This window comes from Colletes gigas, unplaced genomic scaffold (assembly GCF_013123115.1).
Source record: "Colletes gigas isolate AHSC1104 unplaced genomic scaffold, ASM1312311v1 Colletes_gigas_Sc00023, whole genome shotgun sequence".
Taxonomy (NCBI): Eukaryota; Metazoa; Arthropoda; class Insecta; order Hymenoptera; family Colletidae; genus Colletes; species Colletes gigas.
In genome coordinates, this window is record NW_025106652.1 from 735,104 (window position 1) to 753,327 (window position 18,224).

General features: G+C 40.7%; 1 protein-coding gene across 1 annotated transcript in view; it reads left to right on the forward strand.

The window, feature by feature from the left end:
- The first annotated feature begins 1,851 nt into the window (after positions 1-1,851).
- Positions 1,852-18,224, forward strand: part of LOC122401260 (acetylcholinesterase-like) — a 129,462-nt gene continuing 113,089 nt past the window's right edge. The window contains exon 1 of the mRNA XM_043403289.1: positions 1,852-3,473. Coding sequence (XP_043259224.1) covers positions 2,342-3,473 — 1,132 coding nt within the window. The 5' untranslated portion in view covers positions 1,852-2,341. The remainder of the gene's footprint in view (positions 3,474-18,224) is intronic.

An 18,224-nucleotide genomic window follows, 5' to 3' on the forward strand; every position in this document is an offset into this window, starting at 1 on the left:
GCTAATCGGTCGTACGATAAACGTGTTTAATATTTTTCTGCCGGTGACACCATTGAGAACGAGGCATTTAAAACAGGCCATTGAGGCTACCTACTCGCCTGCTTTTATTGACGTCTTGGATTTTGAAGATTTAAGACCGCCGGAGGTGGAGTTTGTAGACACATCGCCGGAAGATTTTTCCAATATTGAATTTGTAGGAGGAGAGGTCTGGGTTCTAGAAGAATAAGGTGATATCGACTTCGATTATAAAAGCTACGTCGTTACGGAACTTTCACAATATTAGTTTAAAACGAACCAAAAAATTCTCCTGCTTTTAATCATCCAAATTACAGTTTTAAAACCTTTGAAGGATTTTTTGTGGTTTGAAAACCAACCCCCAAAATAAAAGTAGACAAATATTTGTTTCAATATTCAGGTAAGATCATAAAAAAAAATATAAATTGGACTAGTACGTCTTTTTCAAATGAACCCAGCCGTGCAGTTTTCCAAATATATCAATTTGTTCGAAAACCATTCTGCTTGTTTTGCTGCACGGTATCCTCCGTGTTTCTCTTTAATTATAAATTATTTTAACCAGACTTATTTACTTTGTTCCATCCCGTATTTTGCGCGTTATCTCTTCGTTTTGATAACAGGATTTCAAATTTGTATAATAAATGTTGTGCGCGCGGCTCGAATGGAAAGTTGCTAAAAAATAGCGCGGCGCTCAACGCGTTAATCAAGTGCGCACCCCCTCGTTGAATTAATTAAACTTCCGCACGAATCGCTCAGGAGGATACTTCTGTCTTACAATGGAAGGTTTTTACCCCATTATGGCTCTCGTGATCCAATTAATCGCGCCGTCGTGTTTGCAAACTCTTGCAGGAATCCTGTAAATTTATTTTCCGGATCCTTGTCGTCGCCATTTCACAGGGTTTCCTTCAAAGACTTCTTTTAGTTTCTAGGACATCGACTGGCCTATAACTCTCCTATAACTGCTATTTTTCGTTTCTGTTTCAATTACGGTTTCTCATCGATCATATATTTTGTATTCTGTATCTTAATTTTGATCACAGCACACTCGAAACAGATAAAATAATGGTTATAGGACCGATATAATATAATTGTAACTGAAATAAGCCAATTTTTCTGTTCCCATAATTCTATCCTCAGAAGTGAAATTGTTATTGTAACTGTAGTCAACCCCTGGCTGAAAAATAGAAGGGGATCGTTTTAGAGTTAAGTACAGGATCGAACGTAAAATTGATAAGTTGCATGTTTAGTGTTAGCCCTCTATGAGCCCGTGTAACTTTCAGGTCACATGCTAATATATCGACATTTTACCAAATAATTTTACTTTTTCACAAGATGTCGTGTAAAATTACTTTAAAAACATCATCGGGAATTACCGCTCGACTAACTGTTCCGACATCTCCGACTTCCGCGCTCGACATTTTTATCTCCCAAATTCTTATTTTTCACCACAACGGCACGAAACTTTGGCGTTCAATTTCCGAATAGTATTACTTTTGAATAAAAAATCGATTTTCTGACTGCCTGGTCCCCTTAAGTAAATTTTTTCGGTGGTTATAAATATTCTTTTAAGTTCGTAAGTTATTTAACTTAATTTGTAAGTTCGCGCGTTGCGCTCGAGTCCGTCGAAATTGCTCGAAAACTGGCAACAAAGAGAATCGAATGGCCATCGGTAGATACGGGCGCTAGGCGTGCGCCGCGAACACACTCTCCGTTCTCTCCACCACCACCACCAAGCACATCCACCACCACCACCGGCGGCACCTAGCATCGCGAGCCATCGGCGCACCTCTACTTGGAGCCACCTCTCCACGTCCTCGATCAGTCGACCCCGTGCAACGCGGCTCGTCGGCCGCCGCGCGAAAATTCTACCCTGCGTCCAATTGTGTGCGATCTCTTACCTCGGTCTCGTCGTCCCGCGAGACGATCGTCGACGGCGCTAGCCGACGGAACAGGCCAGCCCGGAGAGCCGATCTCAAACGAGCCACAACGACGGTTCGGAGCGGGCGTCCTCTCCTTTGAACGCAAAAAAGTACGAAAAAACAAGAAAAACAAAAACAAACACGAATAAGAAGAGGGGGAAAAGACGGCGAGGAACGGTGATATTGGAGCGCGCGTGCGTGTGCGAGTTGGTGCGTGTGCCTCGAAAGGTCACGGTGAATTCGAAGACGCAGAGCCTCCGTAGACGGCGTGGTTAGAGAGCGGAGGCCAACGTAGGAGGATTCCGCGCAAAAGCCGGCTCGGCGACCCCCACTCGCTAACTTGTTGAGTCTCTGACGGGCAGGTGTGTGCTCTGCGAGGCCCCGGAACTCGAGCCCAGAGACTCACGATGACGGACAGCAGGCTCCCGGCTCTCCTACTGTTGGTCCTGCTGGGCACAGGCATCGCCAGGGCCGACGTCGTCGCGCAAACCACCAACGTGCACAATGATCCGCTGGTGGTCGAGACCACCAGTGGCCTGGTGCGCGGATTCTCGCGTACGGTGGTGGACAGGGAGGTCCACATCTTTTACGGGATCCCGTTTGCCAAGCCGCCGATCGGTCCGCTGCGGTTCAGGAAGCCGTTGCCCATCGAGCCCTGGCACGGCGTGCTGAACGCCACCGTTCTGCCCAACAGTTGCTACCAGGAACGGTATGAGTACTTCCCCGGATTTCCCGGCGAGGAGATGTGGAACCCGAACACCAACATCTCCGAGGACTGTCTGTACCTGAACATCTGGGTGCCGCACAAGCTGCGTCTGCGGCACAAGGGCTCGGAACCGCCGAGCAACGGTGACAGAAACGGGCTGCCGTTGCTGGTCTGGATCTACGGCGGCGGATTCATGAGCGGCACCGCCACCCTGGACGTCTACGACTCCGACATCATGGCAGCGTTCAGCAATGTGATCATCGCGTCCATGCAGTACAGAGTGGGCGCGTTCGGGTTCCTCTATTTGAACAAACACTTCACCAACAGCGAGGAGGTGCCAGGGAATATGGGTTTGTGGGACCAGGCATTGGCCCTCAGGTGGCTGCGCGACAACGCCGCCGCTTTTGGCGGGGATCCCGATCTGATCACCATTTTCGGGGAGTCCGCCGGTGGAAGTTCCGTGTCCCTTCATCTGATCTCCCCGGTTACTCGCGGTTTGGTGCGTCGTGGGATCCTGCAGAGCGGAACCTTGAACGCGCCCTGGAGCTACATGACCGGGGAGAAGGCGAACAAGGTGGCCAAGTCGTTGGTGGACGATTGTGGATGCAACTCGACGATGTTGCAGGAGAATCCCGCCAGAGTGATGGCCTGCATGAGGTCCGTGGACGCAAAGACCATCTCCGTTCAGCAGTGGAACAGCTACACCGGCATCCTGGGCTTCCCGTCCGCACCCACCATCGATGGGATCTTCCTGCCCAAGGAACCGTTGGATTTGCTCAGGGAGGCCGATTTCAAGGACACGGAAATACTCATAGGGAACAACGAGAACGAGGGTGAGCGATTATTTTTACGCCTCGTTTACGCTTGTCCTCGTGGACGACGAGATTCCCGCCATCCGTGAGTTTTCAGTCTGTGTTACGCGGGTTCCGCAAACTTCGGTACGCGGAGTTCGTTTAACGACGGAGTTTCCGGAAAGTATCGGCGATGTAATTCCCCGGTGGAGAACGTTCTAACGACGAGAAAGCGTCTACCCGAGCGATTAAACTTTTCGTTTTCGGGCACGACGGTCGGGAGAGCTTAACGTTTTGAGGGAAAGGTTTCTCTTCGCACCTTTGCATTTCGATGGAAATAACGTGATGAAAAAGAAAATATTTTTACGAAGTTTTCAGATTTCAGAAGCGTCTTATTCGGTGCTCGGATACTTTACATTCCGTTCCATCACACCACTTATCGGGTTAACAATTTGTCTTTTTTCTCGCTCTATTATACGTTGTTACAAATCAACAACATCATATCTCAAGCTAGACATCAAAAGTATCGAAAATTATAATTCTTACTCTATTTATGACTACACTTAATTGAATGTCAATTTTTTTACTTTCTCTGACTCATTTTTCGGGATTTTTTCCATCGTCTTTCTTAACTTATTTTTACGAAGCTGGAAAGTCGAGGGAAAATGATCAATTTTACTTTACGTTTAGAATAGAATATAACTTGTATACGGTGAACGAAATGTTTATAAACTACTGTCCCTGTGCTCCAAATTAAGTTGCAGTTGTTAAAATATGCTAATGCACTAGTAGAGATTTTATAGACGAAAATATCGAGACCGATACGAACCATCGGTTGTCCGTCATGCATCAATTGGTGTGGTACCCACTTGTCCAATTGTCTTATCTCCCCTATTGTGGCTAGGTGTCGAGTGACTGACACTGTGGCAACTGTCAAGTCTGTTGCAAGGCCTCGAATTATTGTTTGTGGGTTAGCTTTGTTCGTGACACTCGATCGATCTTCGTTTGACACGGATTTGGATCTCCCTCGGTGCTCGTTTTTCAAATTTAGACCCCCGGTGGAGATGGTCGCATACAAACACACATAAACACAATTAATGTCACCGATAATAACTTACAAACACGATCGAATGTAATTGATGCCACTCACATTGTCATAGATACACACAAACGGTATTATTCACACTTTCAATCATTATCAAACACGGACAAACATAATTGCTTTTACAGTCGCTTATAACCACATTCGCACGTACTAATTCGATTATTGTCGCCTACAATCTATACGCGCTTGTTAATTAAAATCGGACGCGAACGTAAAAACGTCGTTATCGTGGGTCAAATAAACATTTCCATTTATTTCGAAAAAATATATTTTAAAACAATCGATGGAGAAGCACAATATTGCTACGAATACAACACAATAATTTCCAAACATTTTGGTGGACGCCAGCAATAATGAAAATTCTGCGCCCGGTATCATTTTTGTCTTTTTATTAGTTTTTTATTAATTCACAATTCAATCGCTTTTATCGATTTCAGTCGATTGAAATTTTTGCTTGTTCGATGCAAACATTCGTTTAAACGAAGCTTCTGGTCGAATTAATGCTAATGAATAAATTATATTTATGGATAGGATATAAAAAAAATCGCGAGAATCCGAGTTAACGCGTTCGTATAATTTTTAAAAATAAAAATTACGAGAACGGGTGTATTTATTAAATTAAATAAGCGGTATGCTTGTTAGTTTTTTTATTTTAATTCTGGATAAATTAATATATTTACTAAAGTATTAAGATTTCGATGACCTTACCGTAGCTTTTATCCGCGGAACGACCAATGAATCGATGCGTGTTAAAAAATCAAACAGTTTTATTAACAAAAAGTGCAATTGCACTTCGCAAGTGCATCGATGCACTTGGGGAAAAGTCTTATCATAAGATAATAGGGGTCGTTAAACCGTACGAAACTTTTCTCTACAATTTTTTTTTTTTCTGTATCCTCACTTAGAACAGAACTATAGCCTGGCCCAGTTACTACAATCACCCTGTATTCGCCACCACCTGGCCGTGTATAACACCGTTAGCACACCGTTGAAAGTTTAACGCAAGAACTATACAGACAAAGCGCAGTTAAGCAAATTTTATTCACGAATATATTAACGAATACAAATTTTATCCGTAAACTAACTTCTATTTACGTTTCGTTCATGAGTTCGTTTATCAATTAAAATCAAATCAGCGTCCGTTGTTACGGGTATCTTGTACTACGATAAATAAATTGTACGTAACTATATACAGAACAAAGTGATAGGACTGATATACGTGTAGCAAAATCATTTCATGACCGATACAATATATAAATCATAAAAATCTATAGACATCATAGATATAAATTTGAATCTGTGCAACATCGTTTTAATTCTTTAAGGGGTTACGAGACAGTTTGAAGCAGTTTTCGTTATCATTTTCGATGCGCGTACTTGGGATTATCTACCGCCTTGAATTTGCTTTGGCAATGGCGGTCGACAGGAAGCACTGTCTCAGACGTTAGCCACAATCGCGTTATCGACTTTGGCGTAGCCGTGGGAGAAATAAAAAATCCCGAATGCCGGCAGTTTATCGGTCCAATTTCAAGTCGCGTAAACGTCGCTCATCCGCATCCGTTACGTAACAATCCCGGTTCAATCCTATGAACGTCTGTCGGCGCTGGCTCGAAACAATGGTTCCGGTGTATTGTTTGTTAGACAACGCTTGAAACCTATTCATTATTGGCTCGTGGACCGCCTTTCTCGTTAATGAAAAGCTCTGTCGCGCAACGCAGCTGCGTTTTACCGCGAACGGAAATTATTTTGCCCGGTTTTCTCGAAAGCCTACCCACTCTAGCTGATTAACCTTTCCTGATCTAAATGCCTCGGGGACCTGGTTCGATCCGCTCGCCTCGCAATCGACAGTTTCATCGCCAACCAAAGGCCACCCGGGATGTTTACAGAACCAAGATGCCCCTGGAATCCATCGGAAAGGAGCACTGTCGAAAAATCGCTAAATTTCTGCGTCGATACGTCGCTCAGAACTCGAGTAAACGTGGTTTTGTCAAATACTCCAATATAATCAAAATACAGAAAATATAGTTTTCTCGTCTTAAATATTTTCGAGAAATTTCTTTCGAAGAAAAGAATTTGGTTGGTGGAGAAAATTGTCAAATTTCTCGTCGATACGACGCCTTGAAGTTTAACGAACGATCGTTTTATAGCGGCTGTCACAACCGTTTTAATTAAATTTCAGCGTCTGTATCCACTGTCGCGTTATACAACGGGAAAGAATCATCGGAAACTCGTAGCCGATTCAGCGTCGGGCTGTTTACGTAAGTCAGTCGGTCGCAACAAAAGATACCGACGACGACGGGCGTCGTCGATCAGCTGGAAAAACGAGATCTCGAGCGTCGTTCTTTAACCTAAAGGCAAGCATCCGTTAATAGCCGTTTCTCGGTCGAACGAGTCCAGGTAATTAAGTCGTTTCCATGGCGCCTCCAGCCTAAATCGAACACGACCTTTTTCTCCCCGGGGGAGGGAGAAAGTATTTTCTCTCTTTTTCCAGCGCAATGGAAAATAAAATTGATCAAACCGATGACGTAAGTTAAATACACTTCGTTTCTTAAAGTGTGATTGACGCCGTTTGAATATTTCATGGATATTCGTGCGCCAAGAATAAAACTTCGTACGGTTCGGTATTCAGAATTCGATGTTATATCGGGATAAATCGAGGTTGAAAATGAAAATTTGATTTTAAAATATTGGAAGAACCGTCGGAGGTAGATAAAGAAGTTTTTGCTCTTCGACGTATCATACTTACGACATTATCAATAAAAACAGAAAATGGACGACCTTCACTCATGGTTGATCGTATTGTCTGGAAAAAGAAGTAAACAGTACTGATTCAGGGAGCTATTCTCGTCTATCGAGTCAATTTTTAGATCACATTTGAATATACGATTTATATAATATAGATCTATACTAATCGTTCCAGAATAATATTTAATTACGTCCAATTAATCCCATCTTCCTCAAATAACGAATATCTGCTATGTCCGACTTATCGTCGACCAATACTACTTGCATAGAATAAAATACATTAAAATGTGAATAATTAATATTCCAGGTATAAAATAAATTCCGAGATCATACTTTCCTTTGCTAATACATTATTTTACATACTATTCAATCGCATATTCCAACAGTTAATGCCTCAATTTTGTTTTTAATACAGTTACTAGCAAGGGTTACAAAACTTAAATTTCTTACAATATAATTAAAATTCTTTTTTTACATACTGTTAGAAATTCAATTTAAATTTAGAATTCCTGGGATAGGAATCGAGAATCCATTATTTAGCAATAATTCAAATTAATTAACCATAGCTGTGTTTTTATTTGAAATCGTAACTCGTATTGCGAATACTTGATATTATAAGACAAGAGGGTTAACAAATATTTCTGTTCGGGCGTAAAGCGAAAGCATATTTCTCTATTAGATCGTTTCACGAAAGGATCAGTGGTGAGAATCGAAAATCTAGGATACTTCATCTCTCGCGGAACGAGTGATAAATTTCTATCAAGTCTCCGAAGTGTTTCGCTCGAAGTTGATTAATCAAGTTCGCGGAGTACGGTTGCACGGTGGAAATTTTTCTCCGCGTGGAAAGCTCTGAAGGATGCTCGCGATGTATCTTCAGTTTTCCGGGATCCCAGAGATCGCGGTAGAGCTGAAAAATTCGCGGCGTCGCAGAATAGATCGGACGCGCAACCAACTCACGTACCAATTGATTAGAAGCGTCGACGAGCTGCTAGCAAAGACAAGGGATTTACCTTGATATTCCGAGCCTGATAAATGCGCTGGAACACGAGTGAGCCGTGAATCGCTCGATAACTGCACTGATCGCCAGAATCCCAACTTCCTCGATCTTACGGAACCCGAAAGAACGGAGAAATCTATCGGTGGACACTGGAAGCGCCTAGATTCGACCGTCCCTATCAATCGTTTCGATTGAACGAAACGGTTAAGCGATCTTAGCCTTCTCCGAAAAGTTTATGTTCTCGCGAAATTAATTCGAAAAATAATTCGAAAATTTTTACACACGAAACGAGTGGAAAATATGTTACTTTAATAACCGACATATTAGATTTAGTGATTTTTTCTAGTTTAAAAGGACTAGGAACGCGGGGGTCAAAAACGTCAAAGCCATTAGGTATTAGAGATACGTGAGATCGACGCGTCGCGATGCAAGCGTCGTCGCAACAGTAATTCGAGCCATTCAGCGTTCTGTTCGATATGACATCTTGGTCCTGACACCTGTGTAAATTTGCATTGCGGCTGACAATTGAATGCTCCTGTAATTGTGTGCTTCTGGATCGTTTGGTGATATCTTCGCGAACCGGTTAAGCGTTGTAATTCACCGAGACGGGTCTCCCTCGTAAATTCGACACCGTCGGAAGTGTCTGCCGCGGAATCATCGTCGACGGTTGCCAACGACCCAGTGTATCGACGAAAATTTCACCGTGAAAAATTTGTCCGGCGTCCACGAAAGTGTATCAGCCTGTTTAGACCCGTTCGATACCGAGAAGAAACGACGTCGGTTCATGCATAAATCATGTCGAACCGGACATCTTTTTCTTCCCCTGTAACTTGATTCGATTGCCGTGGAAACGTTCCCTTATGTCCAACCGTCCGCGGGGCTTCTCAATAATTCAGGATACTTCCGGCCATGCACGCGAAATTTATATTCCACGACACGTTCCCCCGCGATACGAGTCCTAGGAAAATCGGAAAAGACCCCGGATGACTGCTCGAAACAAGAGGATATCGTCGTCAGCAGTTTGCCCCGCTCGAAAGTTGTCCAAATCGGGCGATTTCCATGGCGAAATTTCGCAGACTGGCATAGCAATTCCTGGCGACAATTTCCAATCTCGTGCAACGACAGAGACACGCGTTCGTATTTATTTATTTAATGAAAAAAATAATATACAAAGATGCGAGGACAGTGATTCAATTAAATTGGATAGAGCTGAATAACATTCTATGTATTTACTATGCTATGTACAGATCAGCTCTGTCATAACAATTCCTGGCTCCTGACAGATGATTTTAAATCTCGTGGAGCAACAGGGACACGCGTTCGTATTTATTTATTTACAGAGAAGAATATAAAGACTGTGATTGAATTAAATTGAATAGAGCTGGATAATTTACTATGTTGTGGACTGTATCGTTGAAAAATGGCCGACGTACGAATAATAGTGCTTGTAATAAAAAGGTCAGGAGGGCCGTAAAATCTAATTGACGGAGCCTAATTGACGCGTACGCGTTAAACGAACGATATCCGGACGTTGGGTATCTCGGTTCGTGGCCGGAAAGGATTATTAAATAGGTCCGGTCCCGAAAAAGCGTGCATATTTTAACGTCAGCTAGTAGAGTTCGTCGAATCGCCGTAAAATTAGAAACTGGGATTCGTTTAATTGATTCTTCGTTGAGATAGGGACTTCAAGAGGACAAAAACAGGGGGTTGGTAACCGGCGGATTTTTCAACGGGAGGGGCAATTTTGTTTCTCTCGAAAGGGGAAGTTCGTCTATTCTGCGGAACTTTGGAAAATCCAGTGACCTGGATTCAAATTTCTCTCGCCGTCGCCCACATTCTTAACTAACTTTTCTACCGAGACGCGCCCCTTGAATTTCAATAAAGCACCGGGGTAGGTCGTTAAAATTTTTCGAACCCGATCCCGTTCAGACGATCGTGAAATCGTCGTATCTGAAATTTTCAAGTCTTCACCCTTGATCTTGACATCGTCGTGTCTGAAATTTTCAAGTCTTCATCCTTGATCTTGACGTCTTCGTACCCTTTCGAAAATAATTTCGTTCGTCTCGTTATTTTTCATTGTCGAAAAAATAGTTTTCTGCGTTCTCGAGCATATGAAATAACAGACAATCGATAATTCGACGTTTTCGAAGCTTAGACAAATTTTTCTTCTATACTACTTTTATTTTAGAAAAATTATTTCTCCTGCCTATCGGTCTAAAAAATATTTCATATCGTAATTAAATACGAATTGATCGAGAATACAATTTTTAATGATTTAAATATAAACGAAAAAGAATATATTGGTTAGTAATTAAATGGATACGAGTGGTTCCTCATGATTAATACGAATTTCTATGCTATACGAGACTGAAAAGTTCGAAAAACGCTGGTCCAGACAATTTAGAAAAGTGAAAAGCTAGTTCTTATCCTTGATCCGACACCTTGGCGGGTGTTTTTCAGTGTTTCGAGTTGGCGTAAATAAAAAGGGGGGAAAAAATGAAAAGAAATGGGATGCCCAAAGCCCTCCGCCTTCGTTCTGGAGTGTTCCTGGGAAAACCAGAAATTCAGAACGCTGTCGGTTTTATTTACGTTCTATTCCATATGCAAAACAGCGAGAATTTCGTTGTTTTTAGAAAAGCTGCGTGTCCCGCTCCACGGCGCGAAACAAGAAAGAAAATAAAGCGATTCGTTCGGAAAATGTCGCGCGAGATAAATGGGGAATTGTAATTGAAGACAATGAAGAGATTATTTTTTTGCTCTTGGATCAATTAAACACTCATGCACGCCTTTTCTTAATAACTCCAGCAGCAATTCATTTCATTTTCAACAATTTCACTTTGTTTGAAATTTATCCTATACGTGTAAAAATAATTATTACTAATGTCTTTGCTTTAGTTCTTGTTTGGTTGAGATTTAAATTTAAAAAATTATATTATTCGTTACTGGTATAGTCTGATGAAAAATTGAGCTCTGTGTAATGAAATTGTAAATAAACTACTCAGTTTGTTCCTTCTATGTTATATTTGTTAATTATCTTGTATTTAAATATATTTTCTTTACTTCACCACAAACACGTGATCGATTTCTTCTAGAATACTACGCAGTAGAGTTGTTAAAACAAAAGAACGGGGATACGACACATCGCGACGTATCATCGCTAAATGTTGGCCCTCTTATACAGGGTGTCCGGCCACCCTTGGAAAAAATTTTAATGGGGGATTCTAGGGGCCAAAATAAGACGAAAATCAAGAATACCAATCTGTTAATCGAGGCTTCGTTGAATAGTTATTAACGTTTAAAGTTCCGCTTGTAGAACGGCAATCTGCGAACAGCTGCGTACGCGTGACAGTGGTTCTCATTCACAAAACTGTAAGACTATCGATACGTCAATAAATAGAGTTTCTCAGGCTGAATGGGAACCACTATCACGCGCACTAAATTGAAAAATTTCAAACCATATTAAAAAATTATTTTCTATTGCGGGGGTCCATTACAATCACTTTTGATGAATAGACATATCCTCGAAATTCTACGCACTATAGAGTAAAAAATTCAGTAGGTGCCTAAATTTTTCGGCGAAATTAAAAAATTTCAAATCGTTCTAGAAAAATTATTTTCGGTTGCAGGGGTCGATTACAATCATTTCTGGTGAATAGACATACTCCTGAAATCCTGTGTATTTTCGAGAAAAAAATTCAGTATGCGCGGATCTTTAAACGTTAATAACTTTTTAACAAAGCCTCAATCAACAAATTGGTATTCTTGATTTTCGTCTTATTTTGGCTGCTAGAATCCTCCATTAAAATTTTTCCCAGGGGTGGTCGAACATCCTGTATATTAAAATACAAATGTAATATCCAATAGAAATAAACACGCAAGTTTTTTAAATCGAAGAAGGAAGAGATTGGAAAAATGTTTATTATGTTAAAATCCTGTGAAAATTTGTGATTTCGAAGGATTCGGATGGAGAACGAGAAACCATAAGTGCTTGGCAAGACCGTGTCTTTCCGCGTGAGTAAATATTTACGCAACGAACTGTTGGGCAAAACGAAGAAAATTTGCCATGAGAATTCGGTCGAACTCTCCTTGGAAACGAACGGTGCATCGTTAACGAGGTCAAACGACGCTCCGATGCCGATAATTACATCAACAAGCTGTAGGATTATAATACGCGCATAAATTCGCATACTGCCGCTGTTAACCGAATAATGCATCGTCGTATGCGCAGCCAGCATTAACCAAAACGGAATTATGCGAGGAAAGTGTAACGTGGAGTAATTAGAGGCGACTACGTTGAACATTATGCAACCGTTCGATGTCATCGTTATCGTTTTCATTAACTTTCAACGTTCCGTTCATTTACCGACGAGACGGCGCGTCGAAAATGCTGAAAAACATCCCGCGTTAATTTTCGTCCCATAAATCCGACGAACGATAGTCGAACGAGCATTGTTTCGAGCTTTATTTCGATTTTCTACGGCACAAAAGGTTCGTCAGCGAAGGACTAACGTAAACAAGCGTCAATAAAGCTTTCGCGTACAAGAGAGAATGGAAAATAAATTGTCGCGCGGGATTAAATTATCGCGGTGGGAAGAAGAAACTCGTGTAAATTAATATTATCTTGATGAAACACCAAATCTATTGCACTTAACAAATATTTCACGTATTCTGTATAATTTTTTCAACCAGCAATTCTCCCGGTTATCGCGCGACGAACTCGCGGTGCTTTCATGAATGTTCGTGGAAAGCACCGATTTTGAAGGTCGTGGAGAAAATTTTAGTTTTTCGGCACGAAACACTCCAAACGACAGATTCGTGGCGCAGTTAGGTTTCTTGCGGCATTACAGTAAATAAGAATTAAACGATACTCCAACAAGCATAGCAACAACGAGAATTAGCTGGATTTCGTGTTTTCGTCGTCGTCGTTCCTCTTTCGGGATTTCGTCGCCCGCGTAATTTGTCCGCCGTCGGCAAACATTCCGGAAACGGAAGCGTGTTAAAATTCAGCTCGGATAATCCGAGTCTGATATCGAAACGTCAGAGCCGAAACGCGATTGTTTAAATGTTATTTGCCGCGATCTGCGTGCGCCACGATGAAATTTTATCGGCTCGACGTGATTGACAAATATATATATGGCCGCTGAAAAACTACAACTCTGATCGACGCCCGTTAAACAATAGCTGCGGTTCGTCCCGAAATTCTCATTGTGACAAAATGTCGACTGTCGAATCGATTTTACGTTGAAAAATTACTCGGGTTTTTACGTCGTCTCGCCCGTGTATCGCTTCACGATCGCAGATTACGTTCAATCAATCTGTTTTTCGTCGAGGCACGTTGCACAAAAATTCCTTGAGCACGTTTCAGAATTTTTTATCCCAAAGAATAGAATAAGATGGGGCCAGTTGCCCTAATATAGAATACGTTCCTAATTTGGAGCAATACTAAAGAATCGCGATTTTGCTATACAGGGTGTTCGGCCACTCCTGAGAAAAATTTTAATGGGAGATTCAAGAGGCAAAAATAAGACGAAAATCAAGAATATCAATTTCCTGACTCAGGCTTTGTTAAAAAGTTATTAAAAAATTAAAATAAAAAATTTCAAATCTTTCTCGAAAAATTATTTTCGGTTGCAGAGGTCAATTACAATAATTTTTGGTGAATAGACATACCCCCGAAATCCTAAGCACTATCGAGAAAAAAATTCAGTAGGTGGGCAAATTTTTCGGCGAAAAAAAATTTCATATCGTTACAGAAAAAATTATTTTTAGTTGTGGGGGGCTGGTGGTCGATTATAATCGGTAATTATTTACTTTAGCGATTTCTCACCAATTTCGATGACCTTGAAATATGTTGTCAAGGTCACTGTTATGAAGATTTTTTCTCTATACATGTTACCGCCGCGCGTCCTTCGTTTTCGAGGTATTCGCAAAAATAGTTTTATGACTGAATTAGCCTTGGGCTGAGTTTGAGATAAAATATTAAACTTTGTTCTTAATCATTATTATTATTGTTGTTATTATCGTCATTATTAACAGAAATTGGAAAAATGTCTGCCATTATATAAAAAAATACAGGTATTCTTATATTAAAATCATGACAACATACTGTGTCAAGCTAACATCGGATAATATCAATGAAGAAAATTGAAATAGAAGATGAATACGTGGCTGGCCGCTTTGCGGCGGCGGGTATAAGAAAATCTAACCTGAACCTAATCTATTATATTAATTACTACGTAGAGTAGTTAGGTTTAAATAAAGTTGGGTCAGATTCATCTCTGCCGGACGCCGCTAGGCGGCCAGCTACTCAAATCGAGTTTTTAAGCACATTCGTTATATGCAACCATTGACGTTCGCCTCGATGTATCTATAGAAACAATAAACAATCGGCGATTCAACGCTTACACACACGCTGCCACAGTCACGTACATACATATAGACAGAATTCATTATAGTAGCAGCGACCATTTTGAAGAAAAATCTCGGAAACTAAGGCCGAGCGGCGATTATATGTATAGAGAAACAATCTTCATAACATTGGCCTTGACAACATATTTCAAGGTCATCGAAATTGACGAGGAGTCGCTAAAGTAAATAATTACTTTACAATCATTTTTGGTGGGTAGTCATACCTTCGAAAGCCACTTTTGAGAAAAAAATTCCTTATCAAAAATATAGTTTCTGGCCAGAAATGCTTCCCTGAAATCTCATGCGAATATTTAAAATGTCATAACTTCTGAACGGATTGAAGGATTTTAATTTTTCAAAATGCAAACAATGCGTATTTTGGTGAAGAATATGCAGAAATTCCAAAAATATTGGAAAAGTTGTTCCTTAACCCCATAAAATGAGAAAAACCCAATAAAAATGGTCCAATTTTCAAACAGCCATAACTCCTACAATAGTGAATATATTTCAATGAAACTTTTTTCTGAAGTAGGGCTCATGGGTACCCACAAAAAAGTAATAGACAACTTTTCTATAGAGCGTCAAATAAAATTACTAAAAATGAAAAATGAATTTCTAAGAAAAATCGACAATGCCTTCGGCGAAATTGAAAAGTTTCAAATCACTTTGGAAAAATTATTTTCGATTGTAGGAGTCAGTTACTATCATTTTTGGTCAAAATCCTACCCACTTTCTAGAAAAAAATTCGAGAAGGTATTAAATTTTTCAACAAAATTAAAAAATTTCAAATCGTTCTAGAAAAATTATTTTTAGTTGCAGGGGTCAATTACAATCATTTCTGGTGAATAGAAATACCCCCGAAATCCTGCGTATTTTCGAGAAAAAAATTAAATGTGGGCGGAACTTTAAACGTTAATAATTTCTTAACGAAGCCTCCATCAACAAATTGGTATTCTTGATTTTCGTCTTATTTTGGCTTCTAGAATCTCCCATTAAAATTTTTCCCATGGGTGGCCGAACACCCTGTATATTAGCGATGAATGTAATCGATTATGATTCTCATTTATTGCAACTAGCTGCGTAAATTATTTTTAATCACAGTACTTGATAACTTTTCCGAGTCTTTGTAATACTATAATTAGACCGTGTTTGAACAGAATCCTGAACAATGGGGGCGTGCGAACAGTCCGATTTTCCGTGGCAAAAATTTATCGTCCTCTCGCGAACATTCCCCTTTAATTTAAGACGATCCCTTAATTACGGATTATTTAATCGCGCCGGCGCAAATTAATCGAGCGTCTCGCGGAATTTCTGTTTACTCGAGCAGGAATAAAATTAACGAAACATTATTCTTCGAAAAGGAACGCTATTTTAATCCAATTAAGTCGATGGTTTCCTCCTAGTGCCCTACTGTATCGTGCTCGTTTAAATCTACTTAAAGTCTGTTTGGGGGAAGAGGACCAAAATAAAACTGTCCTTTTTCACTGTTAATATATTCATATATGTATGGACCAGTAATTTGGGGAGATCAATTTCGATTTGAGTTCCTATTAACACTTTGACTGCCACGTTATCCATATATGGTTAACAGAACTTTTAACAGTGGAACTAAAACAGTTAATTCTCAAGTTGGAAAGTTAAAGAAAATAAATTTTACTGAAGTTACAAAAGTAAGTACTACGACAAGTTTTAAGTTATGTACTTCACAATTGTTTGAAATTTTCGTTTCATAAACAATTTGGCGGTTTTGGACTGGAAGTCAACGTGTTAACGAAGCTCTCCCACGATTAGGAATCTTTTCTCAGACAGTGGTAGCACCGAACGAAACTAAAAAGTTGTACAAGGGTTTGACGGAACCTAGAAACCAAGAAATCTTCTAAAATCTAGCCTGAAATTGTTGAAATTGGGCTGTCGAATCGCGGTGCGCGAAACTCCATTAATCTCGGATGTCTTCCTCCGTCTGGGTCGTCTTCTTACGCAATTTCCGGAATATCCGGCTAGTAATTTTGTCTCGCGCGATTGCACGCCGCCCGACAAAAGGCGCTCTACTCGCTTTAACCCTTTCCACGATTCTAACGAGGTTAGCGTAACGACGTTGGGGCTCTCGCAGTGCAAACGACGTTTCCGACGAATCCCCGGTGTTCCCGTCGACGATCGACGACACGAAAAATCGTCGGGCATCTAATCGTTTTAATTTCGTCGACGGTCGTGTGACCGATGTCCTTGTTCCCACGTTAATGAGCGCTGGATCTTAATAAAAATCTCGATCGCTGCGCTGCTCGGCGTAATACCGTCCTAGCGTGCGCTGATCGCACGACTAACGACTGTGAACTTTACACTTCTGGCGCCGTAAATTGTTTCGTACCGCCGCGATCTCATTGTTTAATCAAAAATACGCGGACGGCAGAAATTGAAAAAAAATTAAAAAAAGCATTCGTACCATTTACGGTCATTTGTTTACGCCCAAATGCGAGGCCTTAGTGTTATCTATCAATTAATTATTTCAAATATTGTGGCATTTTTTTCTTCAATGTCATCTGAAAGTCATCGTGTAGTAGGTCGTTGAATTCGTCTCGCTTACAATACTATGAAGTTAAAAATACCTAGTTCCATTTAACTAACTGTAATTTCTTGTCGGTTAAATTCTGATTAAATTCAATAGGAAACATTTTTTTGTCAGACTATCGAAAGGGGTTGAAAAATAGTGGGGACTAGGATATTACTCTGTACTCAGTGCAGTTTGTTAAATTTATAATTTATTGTACCGTGCAGTTTGTTTCGTCTTGGATGTTCTCAGCGAGGTAACGGAACGAAATCGATTTCTACGAGACATCGAGCGACTCAATAGCAGACAATTAGCCCCCTAATCGCGTAATCGGAGGCGCGATTCTGTGCCTTATCGCGCATCGAACACTTACGATTCGGTCGTTCCGCTTTAAGGCACAAACAACTGAAAAGGTGCTCCGTACCGTGAAGCCAGCCACTCGAAATATGTTTCATCAAAGGGTTAAGGTCACGTTGCGGGAGGGTCTCTATGAACCCTTGTCGCCCCGGTCGTCCAGACTCTCCATTATTCAGTTTCTTTTATCCGACTTCCACTGTCTGACCTTCCACGGTCACGATAAATGTTTCAGCCGGTCGCAGAAAAATTCTTGACTCTTAATTCGACGCTATCGTCGCTCGAAGCGCGTTAATATTGCCATTCGAATAATGTCAAACCAAAGGCTGGAAAGTTACTGGAGTTGCAAAAATATAAAGGACTAATTATTTTAGAGACATTCCATTTTGGGCTTTCGATTAGTCCCAAAGTCAAAAAAGGTATTAAAAAGTTAATATTTTCCATCGAATATCGAAGTTCAATTGGGTAAAAAATTAACCAGAATGTTTTTTCATGAATGGAACGAAACAATCCGTTGGTACCAAAATGACGATTCTGTAGAAAAATAAATACGGTAAGTTTCGAGTACAATAAATGTATTATTATACCAGTTTCATCGATTCCTTTGGTCTCGAATGTATTTTAAAACATTGTAGACCT